This window comes from Lissotriton vulgaris, chromosome 4_1 (assembly GCF_964263255.1).
Source record: "Lissotriton vulgaris chromosome 4_1, aLisVul1.2, whole genome shotgun sequence".
Taxonomy (NCBI): domain Eukaryota; kingdom Metazoa; phylum Chordata; class Amphibia; order Caudata; family Salamandridae; genus Lissotriton; species Lissotriton vulgaris.
This window is the reverse complement of record NC_141691.1, coordinates 685,983,163-686,007,128: the sequence shown is the minus strand read 5'-3', so window position 1 is coordinate 686,007,128 and position 23,966 is coordinate 685,983,163. Positions and strand designations below refer to the sequence as shown.

General features: G+C 43.0%; 1 protein-coding gene across 1 annotated transcript in view; it reads left to right on the top strand.

Moving 5' to 3' along the window:
• Positions 1-23,966, top strand: part of SPMIP7 (sperm microtubule inner protein 7) — a 232,824-nt gene that overhangs the window by 172,049 nt on the left and 36,809 nt on the right. The window contains exons 4-5 of the mRNA XM_086966844.1: positions 16,841-16,979; positions 19,699-19,766. Of these exons, the coding sequence (XP_086822970.1) occupies positions 16,841-16,979; positions 19,699-19,766 (207 nt within the window). The remainder of the gene's footprint in view (positions 1-16,840; positions 16,980-19,698; positions 19,767-23,966) is intronic.

Sequence of the window (23,966 nt, the reverse complement as noted above, 5' to 3'; positions counted from 1 at the left end):
CGCCCTTTGCCATTAATACAATAATTTGAGTATCGTTGGCATATGATGCCAGGGACAGCCCGAAAGATCTAATCAGGGTGGCCAGATTAAATAGGGTTGGGGAAAGAGAAGATCACTGAGGTACCCCACAAGGCAAACAGAAGGTTTCTGAATTAAAAATCCCATTTGACAACACTTGATTACTTTCTGACAGGTAAGATTTGATCAACATCAATGCTGAATTGTTAAAACCTAGGTTCTGCAGACTGTCAATAAGTACCTCATGGTTGGCCGTATCGAAGGCCGCAGATAAATCGCGCAGACTCAGTACTGCATTGCCTCCCTTATCCAAGGATGATCTAATTTCCTCCGTAGCTGTAAGCAGCGCAGATTCAGTGCTATGATGTTCTCTAGAGTCGAACCATGTGTCTTCTAGAAGATGGTTAACCTCCAAAAAGGAGGAAAGTTGGGTGTTCCTAATGTTTTCTACTAACTTAGCAGGAAAGGGAAGCCGAGCAATTGGGCGATAGTTAGCACGTTCAAGCGGATCGAGAGAGGGTTTCTTCAGCAGAGGAAGTACAGATGCAGCTTTCCAAACGGTCAAAAAAGCTCCCGTTTTAAACATACTGGAGATGATGGCTGAAAGATGTTCAGATATAACTTCAGGAATCAGGTGGATGACCGTTGGAGGACATGGATTGTTAGGGGATCCCGACTTAATCGAAGGTATGAGTGCAGCAACCTGTGCTGGAGAGGGCACAGCATATTGTCCAAAGTTCATGGGCTTAGTGCATTGAACAGGTGGAAGACAGCAAAGTGTCATTATTGTTAAAATTATTAAAAATCTCAAGGACTTTCACCTGAAAAGTCCTAGCTAAAGAGTTACAAAATGCCTCATTGGTGGTAGCTGTATCTGCTCCTTTCGAGACGGTCATTTTTTTTGATACTTGAAAAAAGGATTTAGATGTATTATTGGCTGATTTTATATGTGCTGTTTAGTAATCAGTTTTAACTTTTAGGATAGATTTTTTGTATCCACTAAGGAAGATTTTATATTTTGCTCTCTCCTCACTGTAGTAATAGGCTTGCCATTTGTGTACCTGTCTCCGGCATTCTTGCTTAGACGCTTGGTGCGAGTCAGTAAGCCATCAAAGACTAATCTTTGAACATCTGGCCAGAGCAACCCGTTTAAGACTGAGAGAAGCCATTTGTGATAGCCCTCTCCCATCTGATCTACACTAGTTTCCAGAATATCAAGAGAGTAAGTCTGTAAGGAGTCAAGGTCAGAGGCTTAGATTTTGTTCCAAGACTGAGATTTAAGGTAGGGTTTCGGGAGTTGACAGAACATATGAGATCCCATACTACAGCAAGATAACCTGTCTATGTAAGTCGTAGGGTACATGAAAAACTGATGTTGGGATTATTACTAAATGTTCCGTCAAACAAGTGGCCGGCAATATGTGTTGCCCTTCTATTTGGACCAGGCCTAGTCCTGACATTGTATCTGTCAGGAGTTCTGCATCAACGTCAAATTGACTTTCCTGATCGCAGTTAAAATCTCCTTTTTTATCAAGTAGGATTCCGGAACTAAGCTGATTGCATCAGCAAATTGCTATTTCGTCCCTGGTAGCTGTTAGACTAGCAGGCTGTTAAAGGTTTGAGTAGTAGATATTTTAATGTTGAACATGATCGCTTCTGTGCCTTCGAAACTAACTGATGTAAAGGCAGTTTGCAGTTGTTCCCGTGAAAGATGGCAAGCCCTCCACCCCTCCTGACCGGTCTACTGAGGTGAAATAACCTATATACTCACGGACTAGCCACGATAAATTCAGGGCCTGAACACTCATCGGCCCAAACTTCTGTTACAAAGAGCAGGTCAAGGCGGTGACATAGTTGCCGGTCGCGTACAACCGGTGAACTACAAAAATGGCCAGCTCTCGCAACCACGCATGCGCAGGAGTAGGCCGCAGAGTTTAAAACACCACAGTACCTAGCTGAGACTCTTCGTGATCCTGCTTCGAGACGTAGTGTGCCACTACTGATATATCCTTACCTGTCCTCCGGGGAATCGTCGCTGGAGTCTTCTGTGTTCGAGTGGTGTAGGAGCTCCTCAATGTCTGTGGAATCGCCGGTTTAGTCTTCTGTGTTTGCGTGGGCAACGGAGCTCTTAAACGTCCCGGATCTTAATTTGAACTCAGTGTATTCGGCGTCTTCACTCCCTGCATCTCCGCGTCGACTCAGGGTGTCTGCTCCTCCCTCCTGTCGCATTTACTTCAGACTCCTGCTATTTCCCTGATGATTGCTCCGATACTTGCCTAGTAACTTTATGCCTTATCAAAATTTAAAATAAAATAAAACCTGCATAATTCTATTATTTTGCATTACCCTTTTTTCCTAGTATAATTTACTTCCTGTCTCTGGAGGTCCGCTTATTTCTGTTTCGTCTTTGGTTCTTGGGATGCCTAAAAAGTAAAAAAATATATAATAATTAAGGTCTGCTTGAAGTTAAGGTGGACACAACATACATGTAAATACTACTCCATGAAGAAAATATGTCTTGATTAATCACCACGTCACATAGGTATTTTATTTTATTTTTTATTTTTTACAACTTTATTCTATTTGGCAATTTTCTCACATATTCCCCAACTTATAATAATGTTAGTTATTTTTACTATTTTCTTTTCTAGAAGCACCACACTCTCCTTTCCTATGTCAAGTGTTAGAGTTCCTAGAAGGAGGGTATAGTAGGGTAAAGACAAGTGCTTATTGAACAGAACTAAAGTAGAAGACAACACACTTGCATTCTTACCTCTTTGCTTGCCTTTTCTTTTACAGAGACGTGCTCTTGGCTGTTTGGTTCTGGCTGTCTGATTTTGTCCAGAGTGGGTTGCAACATTGCACCTCTTTCTCTCCTTACTTTTCTCCCTTCTTCCGCGAGTTATCATATGTTCTCAGGTTAAGTGAGGTGCAGAGGCTGACCAGGGGAGGTTGCAGAACCTTCATCATTTGCGTGGCGTTCCTGCAGAAAAGTGAGTAAAAGTCTGACATCAGGTCTGATAGGCGCTGATTAAGAATCAGTTCTGTAAGCTCAAAAGGATGCTTAACAAGTGATCTCGAATTGACGAGGGCACCGCGCAAAGTCAAGCCCTCAGCGCACTGGGTAGTATTAATGGCAGAGGCCATGCCGGTGATACCCTCATTCGATATTTCCCCGCTACAAAAGTTTTTGTTAATGACGGGACATACCATTACAGCTGACTGTAGGAGATCCAAGGGACTGATCTGGTGGCAGGCGAGGGTATCGTTAATTGAGCAAGGCTTCACAAGAATACTTTGTCTGCTGTAGGCATGCTGATCCACAGGGACCAGGGGAATGGGTCCTGGCCCAGTTCAGGCGCAAACGGGCGCAGATGGGCTTGTCTTTTGAGTGCCTGTGGTGTGCCACTATGCGCATCTGCTGTGCGTCAGTGCCATTGTGTGTTTAAATCTCCAGCTGAGGCAGTGCCAAGCAACAACTACACCTTTAACCTCCCAAAATGGTGAGTGTAACTGGGAGGCCTGAAGGAAGCGGCCAGCCCCCTCCCTCCTCTCAATCAGCACAACTAGCACTGTGGTGGACCATGGAGGTAACAGACACCCACCCACACCGCAGCAGCGGTAAGTACAAGCTTAATTACATTTGTAAAACAACTCAAGTCACCAAACTGACACAAGTATGAGAAAGAAAAGTTAACAATTAAAAAGTTAAAACGCAGCCGGCATTAAAATACACAGCAGTTTTAAAGTATTATTAAAAATGTACTGGCAGAAGAGAGAGAGGACACCTCGTACGCAGCTTGACTCAACTGCGTGTCGGCACCATCGTGCATTTAAATCTCCAGCGGAGGCGGTGCCAAGTAACAACTGCACTGTTAGCCTCCCAAAACGGTGACTGTAACTGGGATGCCTGAAGCGAGCGGCTGTCCGCCCTCCCTCCACTCAATCAGCAAGACTAGTGCTGTGGTGGATCAAGGAGGTAACGGACCCGTCGAAATTAAACCCGCACCGCAGCAGCGGTAAGTACGAGCTTAATTAAGTTTGCAAAACAACTCAAGTCAAAGAATTGACACCAGTATGAGAATGTAAAAATAACAATTAAAAAGCAACTCGCATTAAAATACACAACAGTTTTAAAGTATTATTAAAAATGTGCTGGCAGAAGAGAGAGAGGACACCTCGTACGCAGCTTGACTCAACTGCGTGTCGGCACCATAGTGCATTTAAATCTCCATGGGAGGCGGTGCCAAGTAACAACTGCACTGTTAACCTCGCAAAATGGTGACTGTAACTGGGAGGCCTGGGAGGCCTGACGGAAGCGGCCGTCCGCCCTCCCTCCCTCCAAAAATTATCGAAAAAATTAAAATTTTAAAAAATATAATACATTTGCTGATGCATCAGGGGAAAGGGAATACTACTACCATGAGAATAGAAGTTGAAACCCACTGGGACTATGTGATAATATAAAACACTGTTCATACAGTACATTAGTATGAGCATTGTGCTACTAAGCCTCAAGCATTACACACAAAATGGTCGCCTACCACATGGTCAAACAGCAAGCAAGGAGGCATGGCCACAAACAATGAACACATGCAGGCATAGGGCAAACACACACTGGCTGGGCTACACAAAATGGCCACATGGTCAAACAGCAAGCAAGGGGGCATGGCCACAAACAAAGAACACATGCAGGCCTATGGCAAAAGCACACTGGCTGGGCTACACAAAATGGCCACGACTACATGGTCAAAGAGCAAGCGAGGAGGCATGGCCACAAACAGAGAACACATGCAGACCCATGGCAAAAGAACACTGTGTGCCTGAACAAAATGGCCTCCAGCTATACGGTCACAATGATAACCAGCAAGGAGACATGGTTACAACAAAGAAAAGCACATGCAGGCCTATGATTAAAACACACTGGCTGCCCACACAAAATGGCTGCTAGCCACATTGTCAAACAACAAGCAGGAGGTATGGAAAACAAAAAGCACATGCAGGCCGATGGACACTGAGTATACAAAATGGCCCCTGGCCACATGGCATGGGTAACAAAGAAAATGGTGGTCTATGGCAAACGCAGGCCCACAATGGCCAGACAGAGGAGGCATGGTAACACAGAGAACACAGCTTTAAATTCAGCAATGCCAAAAGCAAAAATTAACAGGGCTTAAGATTTTTACAACAACACACATCCTCCAAATTCATTAACCCACCTTTACACTGTTTGCAGAATAAAAATGTGAAATACCACAAAAAAAATCACATTTTCTTTTTTAATCCAATGCCATCCATGGCCTAAATTACGTTTCAATTTAACAGACACCACAAAAACAGTTTATCCTTGCACCCATGACTAGTACTGGGCCCACTGGCTGGAAGGCCCATTAGTAGCCTAGGCCATTAGTGAATTAAATGAATACTGCAAATGTTAGAAATTTAGTTTCTGGTAGGCTCAGGTTTGCACCTAAGCCAGGCAGAACCTACCACTCTAGTCAGGGTAAGGGAGTTGCACACCCAAGATAACCCCTGCTCAACCCATTTGTATTTTAGCAGAGCAGTCAGGCTTATTCCTGAGGCAATGTGTAAAACATTTGCGCAACACACACACACCAGTGACACAATGAATTCACCACAAAAGTGACTCCACACAGGATTATATAAAGATATCTCATGTATTGTAAATAACACATAGACCACAATCACATAATTCGTAAATCACTTTGCCAACTAGGGTATTGTCATAACATCACAGTTAGTGCAATAAAATAAATACTTATATGTAGCACACGTCAACAAAAACACGATCACTATGCATATTATGCTGTTCCTGAAATGATACTCGTTATCCTATTATTTCAAGGTATAAAACCACGGTAATCATAATATATGAATGAAAAATTCAGCAGTTAGGTGATACATAAATTATGGCTTCAGGGCATACTATGCAAGTCCTGGAAACGGGAGGAAAAACAACATGCATCACAACATTAGGGCCTTATTACATCAGGGCCCAAAATGTAGCAGACCAGGAAGGAAAGGCATAAATAAGTCACTAAAATGTCACCATATACATATTTTACTGTCAATCTCATCATCGGGCGATAGAGCACTACTTCTTTGCTCCTATGTGGTAATTTCAGGTTCTGAACTTAGAGTGCAGCAAACCACATTGGCAGTGGTGCTTAAATCACAATGTACTTCTCTAAGCCCCTCGGAAACCTTCAAGTACCTTAGACCCCTGAACACCTGCCCTCGAATAGAAGGGTATTGATCCATACTCTGGCTTGGTTGCCAGGGACATGTTAATGCCCAACTCGTAGGCCGCCAACGCCTGGGCACTCCTACTCTGGGAAATGCAGTAATTTCAAGCACTTACTCACAACACAATTTTACAGGGGCCCTTGTCGAGGATCTGCCCCATACTGCTGAATCAAGGGACAGATGTTCCCCGAGGCTTGTTTTATTAGGAAAGCTGGGCACCCACACACTACAACGAGCAGCGGGGAGACCTCACTAGATCCTGCATTTGTGGGGTTGTGAAGGGGTGCTAAGTCCTTTCGGAGCGCACTTACTCAGGATGTCGAATCCTCCTTCTGGCGAGGCTGACGCAATGCTCCCCATGTTGGTCCTGTCGAGAACGGGCTGATCACGGGAAGTCCAGCTCACCGTGGAAATGCCTGCACACACGATGTCCTAGGGGAAGGCTGGGTGAACGAGCCTTGGGAACCTGGCTCGTTCCTGGCAGCAACGTTAATGCACCAATCTCCTGGGAGCCCGGGAAGGAGTGCAGTGACTATGCTATGGGCCCACACTTCAAGAAGGGGGCGAGCGTGTCTTCCCTGGTCTTGCGGGTAGCCAGACTGGTGCCTCCCTTGTCAGCGTTACCATCCCCAATGCTTCCTCCCCAAAGACCAAAGAGCCACTGTCTGGCGCAATTAACACATTACTCAGAGGCACTCAACACATGCTTCTCACAACGGAGGCAATCACTAAGCACATGCCCTGAACAGTGCTAGCCGAGGGTAGGGGGAAAGCGCTCACCACACTGTAGGTCTGTCCCTAAAGTCAAGTGCTCACTAGGCTTGGATTTTCAAGTAACACAGCTCTGCAAAACAAAGCAAAGTTCAAGTGGTGGTTTTCTTGGGTTGCATAACAGTTCCTTCTCACCAGGTGTAGTCTGTAGAGCCAGCAGTGCCTAAATCATGGGGTCAGAGCCCCTGTACTTATACTCCAAATGTCTTAATTCTGGAGGAAACTTCGAATAAACTTTAGATGTGCACAACACCCCCATTCAGTCCCGAGCCCTGGCTCCAGACACACTACAGGGGGCGTAGACAGCATTGTGAAAGGTAGGCACAACCCTATTCAGGTGCAGTTAACAACTCTTCCCAACACTCTAGCCCACGAAGACTCATCAGGATATGCGGGGCACACTTCGGCTGTCTTTGTGACTGTCTAGAGTGAATGCCCAAAACAGGCCCCTGTCAGTCTAAACCAGGCATTGATTGGAGTCAGGCTGCAAAGCACTAAGAGTAATAGGCACACAGAAATGGGCACTTCTAATAGTTGTACTTCTACAATAGTAATAATAAAACAGCTTCCACTAATAAACAGGATGCATTACTACTATTTCAAACATACCAAACATGTCACTCTACTCCTTCCAGATTAGGAATTACCACTGAAACATATATCAGAGAATTCCCAATGCAAACCTATGCGAGGAGCAGCCTCACAGCAGTGAGAAACTAAATAGTCTGTTTGTCACTACAAGGACATGCCACACAACAAAGGCACATGTCCTACCTTTTGCCTACACAGCAGCCTGTCCATAGGGCTACTAGGGCCTACCTTAGGTGTGACCTATATGTAGCAAAATGGGAGTTTCAGATTTGGCAAGCAATTCAAATGCCAGGTCACTGTGGCAGTAAACTGCGCATGCAGGCCCTGCAGTGGCAGGGGCCTGAGGCAGGGTCTGTGGATGGCGCAAGCAGTACTGTAGGCCCACTAATAGCATTTAATTTACAAACCCTGGGTATATAGGATATCAAATGTACAAGAGTAAATGAAATATGCCAATCAGGTTTAGACCAATCTTTCCAAGTTTACAGGTGAGAGCACATGTACGTTAGCACGCATCAGCAGTGGTAAAGTGCCCAGAGTCATAAAACCTACAAAAACAGGTCAGAAAAAATACAGGAGGACGGCAAAATGTTTTGGCATAACCCCATAAAATGGGCAAGATCCAAAAGCAAATTTATTCAAAAACATGGAGAAAATTTACTAAACTGTGCAACATGTTTCCTTTACAAAAGAAGAATTACATGCAAAAAAACATAACTAGACCCCTACTGAAATGTGAGGCCACACCCACCACAATAAATTGAATAAAAATACAAAGAAATCCAGGTGCATGCCCTCTATCAAACAAACAACACCCTTATACAACAGTTATTAGGTAGAGCAGTGTGCATGCACCCTCTGCGAGGTATATGTAGTGCAAGTACCTCCCATCTTTTCTATAGGCTGTTGTTAGTGCCCCTCTTAAATGTCTGCTTTTATTTGGTGGATATGCTAAACTATTCCCCACTTTCCGCGTTTTGGACCCTTCTAGGTGATTGCCCCTGTTTTATGTGGTATTCCATTTTTAAAAAGAAATGTTTGTTCACACTGACTCTTTTTATTTTCATTTCCTTCTGCTTATGTATTAGCATGGCGTCCACTTCATGGACGCCGCGTCATGTTTAGACAGCATTTGTTGCATTTATATTACGCCCACTTTATCTTTCCCTTCGTCACTGCCTCATTGTTTTTGTTATTTTCACCCCCTCCCTCCTCGTGTTAGGAGCTAACACAAAAGCAGCTGGGCGGAGAGCTGAGGCCAGGACCTTATACTGTGACCCCCCCTCCCTCCCACCACCACCAGCAGATCCCACCGATTTCCTGCATCTGTTTACTTGGGCAGAGGCATTTGCAGGTCCGTTAACATTTTCCCTCTCTGTGGATACTTACAACAGTATGCAGTCATATGCGGCGTGCTGCCACTGTAAATTTGCCTTGCAGCTAGCTTACTGACACGTATGTGAAATGTGGAGTACAAGCATGCTTCCATCCTTTCCCACCCAAACTCTTACTCACTCTGATACTGTAGCATGAAGGGGGCCACAAAACTGACCTTGATTTATAAATTCCAGTGGCTTCACAAGAAGGAGACAAAAAGTTTAACCTGTGATAGTCTGAAGTAATCATTTCTGTTTTTTGTGCTCTCATCTTCCAGGCATCTGTTTACATCTTTGTGTGGTGGGAAGGGTTTGGTGGGAACTGGAAGCCAGTTGAGGTACATAGTGTATTATGGTTGAAGTGCCACTAAATACTATGATGTATTGCTGGATGTTGTGATTTTAGTAAGATGGTGTGATGTGGCTGGAATGTTGGATTCTTTGAGATGATATGCTCTGGCTTTGTGTGGCACAATGTGATCTGCATGTTTTTGTTGTACTATCTAGTGGTATATGATGTGGTGTAATGCTATTGGTGCAGTATGGTATGATGTGGAGTTCCGTATGATGAAGTGTGATTTGGGGGACTTTTGTATGGTGCGTTATTGTGTTATGTTGTATGGTATTAGATAGTATATGCCGTAGAATAGTGTGATGTGGTGTGTTGTATTACGAAGAATTATGTGATTTTTGGATAGTGACATGTCGTTCTATGATGAGAGAGAGTGTGGTTTTGTGTAGTGTGTCTTACATGTTTTGATGCCTTATGGTCAGGTACAGAAAGAGGTGATGTTAAGTGTTGCAGTGCTATGTGCTTTTGAATAATGCTTTTAATGGTATTGCATGTCTAGGGTATAAGTTTGCTGGTAAATATGATATGCTGTGGTGTGGTCTGTTGCTGTATGGATTATTTGTTGCAATGTACAATAACATAATCTAGTGGTAAATGAGATAATGTAACATGATCTATTGCATGACGTTTTCTGTATGTTCTGGTATTCAGTACTGACATTGGTGTGGTGAGAAAGAGACAGTTTGCAGTTTTGGATGTTGTAGTATGGCCTGGTATAGAATTGAATGTTGTATGAGTGGTGTTATATGATGAGGTTTTGTAATGTGTGACATGGTGTGTTGCATAGGCTGGTATGGTGTGATGAAGTATTGTATGGTATAATGTGGTACAGTACCTGTACTTTCACTTACTACTGCTAGGTTCAGTCGTAGAACTCTCTCCCTACAGCACCACACAATTAAATACTACACAATTCAACACAAATGCACACACCATAATCCCACTACACAACACATTTCAACACCTCATAATTCCACACCACACAGTTCAATTCCATATCACTCCACAACATACCACATAATCACAACCCAACAAATTTTACTTCACAAATTTCCACTCTGCTCCATGGCACATAATTCCACTTCACTTAATACCACTCCATGCAACATAATTGGATTACACTCCACACAACTCCACTCTAGATAATTCCACTACAAATAATTACACTCCAACCTACATAATTACACTTCAAAACACATAATTACACTCAACAAAATTCAACTCCACAACATGTCCCGTATTTCCACGCAACATAATTCCACACCATGCCACAAAATGCCACACCACACAACTCAATGCCACACAACATAATTAAACCTCACTCACAAGCACATTATAACACTTCACATAAAACTATTCGATGCAGCATTGCAACACTCCACATAAATACACTCCACACCATGCCACATAATTTCACTCAACATAATTCCTCTCAGTGCCACACAAGTCCATGCAACACACTTCAACTCCATACAATTCTATTCCACTGCACAAAATTCCACTCCACAGTACATAATTCCATTAGACACAACATACATCTAATTCTAACCACAAAATTGCACTTTATGCCATACAATTCAACATCAAGCCACATACTTCCATGCAATACATGCCAGTTCATAAAACACAACACCACTACACATAGGTCCACTACACTTAATACCACATAATTGCTATCTACATAATCCCATTGCACAAGCACGCACTTAACCAACATTTCCCATATTGTTTCACTTCAGGTCTTTCAGCACAGTTTCTTTACCATAACTTAAAAAAAATCCTAACCGCAAACACACCCTCACCTCCATTTCTTTTGGTGTCTTGTGCGTACAGAAACGCAGCCTTTTTATGCGTCTATTATCTTTGCTCTTCCTCACACAATCTTTCTACTACTCTATCTAGACTTCATTCACCACTTCATACACAAACTACCTATTCCTCTCAATCTCACTTTCTTTCTATTTTATACAACTCTCACCCCTATCTATTCACCATACCACATACTTCACCTACACAAATACTATACAGGCCATACAATTCCACCCCACACAATTCCACAACTCACAATTCCAATTCAAACCACATTATTCGACTACAACCAACATACACCCTCTCCACTCCAAACAAAAAAATAACTAAAAAACAATATAATTTACAAAACCAATAGCTGAAACTCTCGCAAATGCGAGACCTATTGAAATGCTAATGCTTGTTTAACTTACTTGTGAAATCTCAAATACAAAGTCCTTAAATCCAATAGAATGTATGCTTCAGACACAGAGAGTGATCCTTCCAGCTCCAAATCCAAATGGAAAGTGACCCGAAGATGGACAAAGCACTACGAAGAGTCTGCTGAGCAGGAACAGGAAGTTGGAAACTCTGGGGCACTTCCTTCCTGTTGGTCAACAAACCAACACAAACTATCAATTTGAGAAGTTTTTTAAGTCCAAATTCACTTTTTGAGGAGATTTAGAGCTTCTCAAGGAGAAAATCTTCCCCAGGTTGCAGCCGCGGTCAATCGCACTCACTCGCGAATGCCGCAGAAGTAGCGCCAACAGTTGCTGGCACGTCCTAAAGCCATGTTAGCGGCTGCAAAATCTCACAGAAGGTTATGGGTGTGTAGCATATCTCACGGCACTCGCAAACCGCTAGAAGATGTCATGGCCGCTCGCGAGGGCCAGACAAATCTCTCCTGCGTGCGCAAAATGATATTTTGCCAATGAAAAAAAACATAGCTCCATTGCAAAGTGCAGAGTTTATCGGTAACACCGCATTCTCTGCGGACTTCGGGATTGCCAAATTCCGCAGACTGCACGAGCAGAGCAGACTTTTATGCCCAGGCCTAACCCTATGTCGATTCCTAGCTAATAAGAAAACTGTGGCACGCTGCTACAGCACTTTCTTTATCAAATGTATAGCTGTCACAAGTGAGCCTATGTGTATGGTTAGTGAGGCACAATAAAATTGCTCTAATTGTAGTATACCAGCACGAATGAAAATAATATGAAACATGTAAAGACTTTGTGATGGTGGATCACATGTTTCACTGCTGTTACAAAGTTCGGTGCAGATTGATTAGGACTAAAAACAGATCCAGGCATGCCGTGGTATTGATTTATTTACTCACTGTCCCTTATGAGTTCAGTGTCTCAGGGAAGAGTCTTTATTCAGCACAGATCCCCATCACTAGGGTGATGAAGATAATTGAGTTGTAGAGTGTGCAGCCCTCACTGCACTAACTGGTAAGGGAATAGCACACCGGGGCCACCCCTGGACTAGGCACAGATCCACAAATATCATAATCCAAAGTATAAAAGCTTTCATAAGAGTGTTGTGGTAAGTTACGGAATTCAAGTAATTGGTGTTTATCCAGTATTATGGGTGTCTTTCATAGATTCACATGCCTGAATCATTCCACGTCGTCGAGACGGGAGTCTCCGGTACATAGAAAAGTAATGTCCTATAGACATACATAGAGAAAAGTAGGCCTAAGGGCCTTGCCTTAGTAGCCTATCTATGTCCTTTTGTAAAAAGGACCAAAAACTAGAAGGTAGCAAATCAGCTACCACCTCCCTCTAGAACCTTCCTGTCAGGAGCCTCAGTCTCTCAGATTTTCTACCGCACGTTGTGCTAGGGAGTCTCCACCTGAGTTCTCCTCAGGTTTCCTAGTTTTATCTCTTTTCTTCTCAGAAATTGGATATTTCCTTCATTTCTACACCATGGCAGAACAGCAGAAGAAGGGTCTCTTCAGAGCTTGCTCTTCTTATGGTTAGAAGAGGCTCCACGTCGATGATAAGCATGAAACCTGCTTTTTTTTTTTTTTTAAATCTTTTTATTAGCATAGTATGTAGAGCAGTGACATGCATACATATTCATATTCGAGCTCAGTAGTAATCAGGGTGGTACATGCATGTGCTTGCCCAGAACATGAGTCTCCACCTGAGTTCTCCTCAGGTTTCCTAGTTTTATCCCTTTCTTTCTCAGAAATTGGATATTTCCTTCATTTCTACACCATGGCAGAACAGCAGAAGAAGGGTCTCTTCAGAGCTTGCTCTTCTTGTGGTAAGAAGAGGCTCCACGTCGATGATAAGCATGAAACCTGCTTATACTGTCTTTATCCGGACCATTCTCCTAAAGAGTGTAGAATTTGTAGAACATTCTCTACAGAAATACTAAAAGACAGAGAAGGCCTCTGGTTGAACAGGCTGAAAATCAGAGAGGACCTGGAATCCTCTGAGGACGGTGAGATGGCTTCAGTTTCATCTAAATTATCCTTGAAGAGGCCAAGGGTTGCTTCCCCTAGCCCTACAGATGTTCCTCCTAAAAAGACTGTCAAAAAGTCTTCTGAGGCAAGATCTACAACGTCTGACAAGGAAGTTCCTGCCTTCAGGAAGCTTGCGCCGTCGTTGTCGACGATCTCGTCGACGATTGCCTCAGCGCTGAAGAAGACTGTGTCTACAGTCTACGTTTCTACATCGTCGACGACGATGGCGTCGTCAGCATTCTCGACGACTACGACAACTCCATCGTCGACGGCGGGTAAGCCTGGGTCATCGATTATCCTCATTACAAGGCCCTCGACGAAGATCCCATTGATGACGTCGACGACGACATCAGCTTCGACTAAAAAGCCGAAACCGACGACGCAGTCGACGAAGACGCCCTTGTTGACAGGCGTACCGTCGTCGAAGTCACCGACGACTGTGAAGACATCGTCGACGACAAAGACATCGTCGACGAGCACACCATCAACGACCGTGCCGCCGACGAAGATACAGTCGACGAGAACACCATCGACGACGACGAAGACGTCGTCGACGAGCGCACCATCAACGACGGAACCGTCGACGAAGGTACCGTCGACGAAAACATAATCGACGACGATTGAAACTCATTCGACGACGACACCGTCAGAGCAAATCCTCATACTCCTATAACCAAGGCCGATCGCAATATCAACAGAGACAGCAGCATCAAGCTCGCCAGACCTCTTATGGAAAGTCCAACTACAGAGGAAAAAGCCAGAGAAAACCCACTGGCGGACGCCAATGACCGTTTACAACAGCCAGTCCGTCCACAATCTCATTTTTTCAAACTTGGAGGAAAATTAACACACTTCCTCGACAATTGGAGATCAATAACAACGGATCGGTGGGTGCTCCAATTGATCCAATTCGGACATTCGTTGGAATTCAATTCAATTCCCCCGACAACTCCTCCTCGCAAGCTTCAATGCAGGCATTTACGATTACTCCTTCAAGAGGTCTCTTCAATGTTAAAGAAAGGAGCAATAGAGTGAGTACCAGCAGCTCACAGAGGAAAGGGATTTTATTCCCGCTTCTTTCTCATACAAAAGAAAGGGAAGAAATGGAGGCCCATCCTAGACCTTAGGGCACTTAACACCTTTTTGAAGAGTCAATCGTTCCGTATGGTGACTATCCAGGAGATCTTGGGGTCACTAGAGGAAGGAGACTTTATGACGTCTTTAGACCTGCAAGACGCATATTACCACATCCCTATTCACAAAGGCCACAGGAAATTCCTCAGATTCACAATGGCAGGTCAGCACTTTCAATTCTGTGTCCTCCCATTCGGCCTCAAGTCGGCACCTCGGATTTTTGCCAAGTGCCTCTCCCCAGTGGCAGCTAACCCTACGACAACAGGGACACCAAGTCTTCCCATACCTTGACGACTGGCTGGTAAAAGCACCATCTATAACAGGCGCAGTCAAGTCCTCCAGCGCCTGTCTCAATCTTTTCCAGCAACTGGGTCTGACGCTCAATCACGAGAAGTCAACCCTACAGCCCTCCCGAGTTATTACCTTTCTCGGGGCGACATTGGATACGGAATGTTCAAAAGCATTCCCATTTCAGGAAAGGAAACACAAGCTTATAACTCTGGCCACAGCAGTGGCCTTGAGGAAAACTTTGGTGGTCCGTACTTTCAAGTCCCTCCTGGGGATGATGTCCTGGTGCATCCTGCTTATCCCTCACTGTCGGCTCAGAATGTGCCCTCTGCAGGAGGCCTTGACTAGGCAATGGACTCAAAGCACTGGCTCTTTTGAGGATCGCATTGTGATAACTCAGCAAATGACCAAGGCCCTGCTCTGATGGAGGTCGTCCAAAAACCTCTCGCAAGGGCTACCATTCCTGCTGCCTGCAGCTCCGCATGTGATAACTACGGATGCCTCCCTAGAGGGCCGGGGAGCGGTCCTTCAAGAGCTGCAGATCAGCGGCAAATGGACGGACCAGGAAAAGCAGCTCCATATCAACCACCTAGAGCTGAGGGCAGTTTTTCTATCTCTGCAGGCTTTCCAACCGCGCATCAAGAAGTCCCCAGTGCTTGTCAGGACCGACAACACTTTTGCCACGACAAAGCCGGAAGGCCGTTACACTTCAAAGTAAGAGCTCATTCTACAAGAGCTGTGTCCACATCGGCAGCGCTCTTTGGTGGGGGGCCAATTTTGGACATTTGCAGGGGAGCGACCTGGAAGTCGCTGCATACCTTCACCAGGCACTACTGCCTGGATACGGAACTGATGCAGGATGCAGCAGTGGGCCAGGCGGTGCTTCGCCATCTATTCCAGTGAGGTGAGCCTTCCTCCTTCCCGCCATCCTTCGCTGGTATGCACATTTATTTACTTATTTATTGTTATTTGTTGATGGTTCTTAGTCGCATGATATTTATTATCTCAGACTGCTGTATACTGTTCCATCACAAATGTGCATGATGTATTGCTTGCTACTCTGATTCAGGCATGTGAATCTATGAAAGACACCCATAATATTGGATAAGAAATGCGTTACTTACCTGTAACTGCAGTTATCCAGTATTGGTATCTTTCATAGATTCACATGCAACCCTCCCGCCTCCCCTGGAAGGATTCACTTCTTTCTCTAACAGGTATTACGCCTACCTAGCTTAGTGCGTACGAAAATCTGAGAGACTGAGGCTCCTGACAGGAAGGTTCTAGAGGGAGGTGGTAGCTGATTGGCTACCTTCTAGAGTTTGGTCCTTTTTACAAAAGGACATAGATAGGCTACTAAGGCAAGGCCCTTAGGCCTACTTTTCTCTATGTATGTCTATAGGACATTACTTTTCTATGTACCAGAGACTCTCGTCTCGACGACAGGGAATGATTCAGGCATGTGAATCTATGAAAGACACCAATACTGGATAACTGCAGTTACAGGTAAGTAACGCATTTCTTACTCAACTATGGTGTGTTTACATAGGACTGTTGCTGTTCCAGGATTTATTTTTGTTATTTGTGTATTCAGAATTGCAGAGACATAAATGTCAGGCCCTTTAACTTGCTTCATGATTTTAAAGATGGTATCTGGCTTCAAAAGTTGCACTTTGAATGAATTAACATTAAACCATACTTTGAGAGAAAAGTCTCATAGTTTCTGAAGTAGGTTTTTGTTTTGAGCTAATGAAATTAACTGTCCCTTACTTTGTCTAGGGCATATGCAGATGTTTTTTGGGACAATAAACTGCCACCAAAAATCACACCACCTGCTTTAACAATAGATACGGCAGCTGATCCTGTATGGCATAGCCAAATGGTAGAGAAATATGGCTCCAAACAGGAAATGTGGCAAGTAAGTAAATAATGTATACTGGTCAGAATCTTGCCGGTGAGTTGCATGCCGCCTTCTTTTGTTAACATATTCTATTCAGGTTTTTTAGATTCTAGAAAGAAGTGGGCTGGGGAAGCCAGAAGGTGTTTTTAAAGCTACATCAGCTCATTGAAATGTAATACACAATACTTGAATAACATAAAGCTTATTAAGTGCACTGCTTTCCCAAAAATCCATGTTGGTTCCAATCTGAGATACCAAACACTGTACAAGTAATGAATGCTTTATAGAGTAAAGCTGGGTAAAAGGAGGCAGATTGAAGGAAACCTATGGAAGGGAAAACACCGAGGTCTTTAATAGCTTTCTGAAGGTGTACTCATTTTCTTCCTGTCTCAAGGAAATAGGGAGCTGGTTCCACGCTGTTGCTCCTTGAACTGAAAAGGATCTCCCAACTCTAGTACTCAACCTAATTTAGGAACAAGCAGAAGCTTAGTGATAGTGGATCTTAGAGTCCTCTGGGTGCAGTAGTGTGTGAATCTGTCAAAGAGAGCTTTGGGTCATTTTGCTGGAAGGCTGTAAAGATGTTGACCAAGGATTTAAACAGGATATGGTTTCTGGACAGGAAGCCAGTGAAGTTCCCTCAGGTGGTTGGATAAAGAGGGCCTTATTTATGAAAAGTGACGCATCGCGGTGTGAAAACAGCAATGCGTCACTTCTCCGTGCGCCCTCCTTGGGACATGAAGGATGCGTCATATTTACTGTATGACACATCATGTCGAATGGAATGACAGACACGTTAGTGTTACTGACATATCTGTCAGCGCAAAAGTGACACATTGCTAGGGTGTGTCTGCAAACAGTTGCAACTCCAGCAATATGTCCTTTCACATGGGCCACGTGTCTGCAAACAGTTGCAACTCCAGCAATATGTCCTTTCACATGGGCCACGGCCCATGTGAAAGGGCCTGTGTCAATCTTATGCCTGCTGTGAGGCAGGCGTAAGATATTGACGCAGTAGCGTTATAGAAGTGGTGCAGTGTAATCTCAAAGATTTCACTGCGTCACTTCTATGAGGATTTTTGTGGGGGAACGCCCACCCTGCATACATTATGCTTAACGCAGGAAAAATGTTGCGCAGGGCTTTACAAAATGACGCACTTTGTAAATAGGGTGCAACGTGTCACCTTTTTAACGTTGCCGCTACATCACAAAAAAGTGACGCAACAGCGACGCAAAAGTAACGAAAGGGCTTGTAAATAAGCCCCAGAATTTCTTTAAGGTAGTTTGAGCACAAGTCTAGCCGCAGCATTTTGGCATATGGTTATTAATTTGTGAACTGCTGTCAAGGGACCCCTGTGTTTAAGGAATTTGGCCCTTTACCTGTAATGAGCACTCGTGACCCTGTTTCCTGTCTGCTACAAATGCTTAAAACTATCCCAAAGTGCAGACAAAGAGTCAAATCTTTGCATTGTGCTGTAGTAGTAAAGAGTGACGCCTTATTGAATGCCACTGACAAATCTAGAAGTATCAGGAGGGCATTCTGGGAAGTGTCAATAGATTTTGTTATGAATTCAGAAACTTTGAGAAGGGCTGACTTGGTGGAATGCCCTGATTGAAAGTGTGCACAGACTAAACCGATCAAGATATTCCATAAGTTGTGCATTTATTAACTTTTCCAATATTTAGGCCTGGGCTACAAGCAAAGAATTTGGTCCTTAGTTAAGTAAGATTTTAGGATCTGCTGATGGCTTCTTAAGCAGGGATTTGACCTTGGTCTACTTCCATATTTGATCTATGGGTACACCATGAATCGATAGATCAAGCCCCAGTACATTGTGTGAGACTTTTGATCACAACATATTTCTTTGTCAAACTGAATGAGTTCCAAAGAACGTAAAAATAATTGTCACTGCGTATTTCCAATTTACTGTTACGATTTGTGATTGAGTTGGAATAAGCATCAGACCGTGTAATCTCTCCCCTATTATAATGTTGGGCCTTTTTCACCGCTGTCTTAAGAAAAACATGCAACATAGCATAGCACAGTTTACACGAATATGATTAAAATGTGTGGGAAATTATGCCTGTTTCATATTATGAATGAATATGTGAATTTCTTTTAACAATATCCGTTTTTAAGCATGCTCGCTGAAATCAGGACAGGTTCTGGTCCCTATATTTAAGATGGAAGCTGTATACGGTCATCAAATTAAGAAAAGGAACTCACTTGAGCAATACAAATTTGCTATGTCGCCATATCCTAGGACCCTAATTTGTATTTAAAGTTAGTAGTTCGGAATCAATATTGTGCATTGCCAAATCCTGTGCCGTACTGATTACGTACATGAACACCAGCCTATCCAAAGGCACGTTGGTATTGTACAGGCCACACCTATATTCCTTGTCTTTTGGCATCTACAGATATCACTGAAGCAACTCGCCCTCGTCTTTGCCCTTACCCAAAGAATGGGACAATCTCCTATATGTAAAGCTGGCTGGCAGTGGTTGCTGGTGTGTGCTCTTGTGTATACTGATTCATTCAAACACTATTAATGAAGTGCTTTGGGATGAAGATAGCCAGTTAGTGCTCCAGTTTGAGTAGCGACACAGGGCACAGCGCGACGCCGGTGCAGCTGAATGGTTTTTTTTCTTTATTGATGACTTCCATGACAGAATTGCAACTACATGCCCATCTATTTTATCATTACCATCACCATCTTACCTGTTTACATTTCTCTAGGAAATAGGGGGTCTCTGGGACAGATTCCAAACAAGAAGACCGCTCAAAACCATCAGACCAGTTACTTTGTAAGTAGCATTTCTTTCTATAGTGGCTTTTTTGGCTTAGAAACCTGTATCTTATCTTACATGTTTCATACCTAGTAGTAACAATTATTTTAATATGCTGTCGCCAAATAGAGACTTTCTATAACAGGTATTTTTTTTTAAAAACAGTGTGTAACTCCAGAGGGCTGCCCTCCTTGTCCCTCGGATTAACATAAGATATTCTTTGTGCCCATCTCCATTTCCCATCTTTGCTCAACTCGTCTTCATCAGTGCGACAAATATTCTACTCACTATTGCCCTTGTGCTGTCAGCCATTGGCAATGGCATCAATTTGGGTTGCAGTTGCTCCAATGATTATACCTTTGGTACCACTGGATTTCTTGTATTATGGCTAGTCCCTGGGGTCAAAAAGGCATCAGCAGGTCCAGGCACCTATGAGAAATCTATAAGCCATATTACTTTTGTAGCTTCCATTGGTTGCCCTTCACACAGGCCTTCTGTGACGGGGCCAACGAGCATAGGACACCTGAGCAACTGTGGGTGAGGCCTTGAGTTTTGCTGCTGGACCTGATGGCGGTTGCCTGTCCTATATGGCACTGATCACCTGCAGCTTTTCTCATCCGCTAACCCAACAGATTGACTGCCTAGACTGGCTCCCCAAAAACCTAACTGCTGGACTCAGGCCCGGAGAATTGGAGTTCTACTGTGTGACCCCTCGCTCCAGCAGTCATCTTTACTCTTCTGGTTTCCGTCACCATCTCAATTTAAGGTTTTGGTTGAGCCTTGTATTTGTATCTCTGTGTGTTGTTGACAAATCTATCTCTTCATTATTGTTTATAGATTTCTTTCATTCACTCAGATTATATTCTCGTTTCTTTTATTTTCTATTCAGTTTTTTGTTAGTAATTGTGCCATCTTGTACAAGTCTTTTATGACAATGCTATGAATCAATTAAAATGAATAGAAACTTGGATAAATCAGTAAAAAAATCCTAACAGGAGGCTGTTGATGGCTGAAATATAGGACAAGGTGTTAATCATGCAATGCAATCTGGGAGACCCAGTATGAGATGTCAGCAATGGTACCCATGTCATTTTAGTGAGCAGACGTCCCTGCAGCTAGCACTGCCCCCCCCCCCTCCCACACACACACAGATGTAAACACGTGAAAGGGGCTGACAACTTATAACTCCACGGCTAAGTGAAGGATAGAAATTAACCACGATGCAGAAGGATGCAGATACACCCTAGTGAGTACATCCAAGAGACCAAGGCAATTATAGAAGTTGTGCTCTGCAAATGTAGTATAACATAAAGTAGCCTAACAAGTAAACAAAAGACTTTAAGATTGTTCACAGGTAACAAGCTGGCCATAAACTGCACAATGCCTTGCTGCTGCTTTTAGTGCACAGCCTATTTTAATATCAGCTAATAGGATTTGAGAGCAGATACGTTATTTTATCTCTGTATTATACCCTAGTCTGGCCACCTTAATTGTATTGTGTTCACCTTTAGGCATAAGATACGAACAACATGATATTAATTTGTTGGAACGGATTATAGCTAAGTCACCACATTAAACCAAGACATTTGGGGTTTGTGTAACGATCTCAGGCTCAGCCCTGCATGGTTGCTTTCTTTCTGGAGAAGAAGCCTGTGCTATGTATGAATAAATACATGAGACTTATCTGTAGCTGTTTTGAGATATGTGCATCCCAGAGTAATGAAGTGAACACTTGACTGAGGACGATAGGGAAGAATTTAAATCACTATCACTGTAGGACATTTACTGATTGGTACTACCAGCCTCAGGCAATTTTGTTGTATGTCCAAGGTAGAGGACTTCTTACAGACGTATGATATTGGCTGGCGTTTCTGTTAATAGGTGGATCCTCACATCATGATATTTGAGGGCATTAAGTAATATGTCTCTTTTGATATTTCAGTAAAAAAACACTGTCGTTTTGTTATAGCTATGTTCCAATCGATCACTGGCACACAACTCATTCTATAAAATCCAAAACTCTGAAAGAATTTGAAATCAATTGACATTTTATGTTCGTTCAACGATATCAAGGGTCCATTTAAAAAGTACCCTGTGTCCTGTTCACAAAAGTAAATGTACATGTGTTTATTTACTCTTGAGGTAACTTATTACTGTATCTAATTTTAACTTAACATAAATTTTCCTTTCTCCATATCCAAATATAAATGTAATAGTAGGTGCAGGTTTACATGTTTCTACCATCTCAAAACAGGGGTGGAGCCTGCTAGAACAGGATTTATGAGTGTAAAGTTACTAGCTGTAAATTTTCACACGTAGGCAGAGGTCCACGCCACAGGGGCAAAGATCTCCCCATGATACAGTATAAGGAAACATAATGTTATACTTCTAAAAACAAATATAAAAAATGTAAAAATATAAATTATTTTTAAATATTTATTATTCACCTAGAACTTTAGAAAAATAGTGGTACAGCACAATAACTCATTCAATGAAATGTTTTATAAATAATTAAATAAATGAACTATATTAATTTTTACAAATTCCACATATTTCATTGGTCTTAATTAACATAATTAATTACATTTTTTATTAAAGGTTAACTTTTTTAATATTAAAAAATATTATTTCATTACATTTTAAATAAAATAATATTACATTGAATATCACTTTTAGGCTTTTGAAAATATATGTAGCTGTACATTAAAATTAGATTTGTTGTATTTAACATTATTTTCTATGAAGTGTTCTTTTAGGACCCTGCCACCAGTGTTTTCTCTGGGAGTAGTACCCATGGGAGGCCACGTGTGGTGCTTCTCTTACTCCAAGGCTGGGCTGTAGTACATTTACAACTGTTTTGCGCCCCTTTTCACTATAGTACCTTGAAAAGTGCAGTTTTGTGAAAAGCAATGGTCTTACTCTTTTGTGGTGGGTGTTTAAGTTTGTTTATCTCTCCCTAAAAACGTACTTACAACGTCCTAAGCTCCTCTTTATCCAAAATAACCTCCCATTTACTGGTAAGCATTCACCATTTTCCAGCCACTCCCCCATGTTCCTCCCACACTTACTTCTAAAACGTATACATACATGCGTGCAGACTTCCACAACTAGTGAGCTCCTCATATTAAAGATTAAGGAGGCGGATACGGAGGGCTTTGCTCATTGGTTTCTGAATTCTGAATAACATTTCGTAGTACATGACTAGTACTACTTTAGAAGAACTAAACATACTATAAGGTGCAATGACTACTGTACAGGGTGGTTTTCTTATAGGTTTTTTATGTGAAGATGTTCAAGGAAAAACAACGCCAGCCGACACGTGTTTCGTCAACAGGTCAGTGCCTGTGACTCTTCAGGCCTTGGGAGGCGTGGAGGTGGTATTGATGATCCGATGATAATTTCAACCCGGAGTGCGGGTAAAAAGGTAATGGCGGAATCGTCAGGTTATAAAGTTGTAGGGCGGGCTGGTACGTCCGTGACAATAGCGGAGCCTGAAGAAGCCGAACTCCCCTGGTGCTCATCTCGTCGGAAAGAGTGAATCCGAGCTCGGATTCACACTTTCCGACAAGACGACATTCTCTTTCACTAATGTGAGGCCTACTCCTCTTGTAGGTTAACATTGGGAAATCCTTAATACTGGCCCGATTCTGGTTTTATCGACAGGGTTGTGCCAATGCTCAAAGGGGTCCACCCCTCGACAGCCCAAAATCTGGATTATATAATGACACAGACTCTTAGGATAGTCAAGCGAGGGAAGGTAAGGTTAGGGACTACAGGGAGGGAGATCTGTAAATGATAAGAGAGAGTATTACGCACAATAGCCACTTATCAAAACTGGCAGGTGAAATGTAGATGAGTTTTTGAGTCTATAATGAGCTACCTTTAAATGAAAATCATCAACCCTATAACAGGAGAGATGAGAGGGTGTATTCAGGATTCCAACACGAATGCTGCAACGGGGAAACCAAAACATGGAAAGTTTGAATAAACACCCCTTTTCATAGATAAAGCCTATTCAAAGCTAGTAACAATACGAAACTCCTTGACCAACACACCTACCCTTATTAGCAGGCTGGAATTTATCTGCTGGGGACCATGGCGTCCAATCACCTCCTACTGACCCCACCTGTTAAAGAACAAAACACAAAGGTAAATGCCACTGCTTAGTATCTTCGTTCTTGATGTAACTCCTGGAATATCAAGGCAGCAGAGTACTAG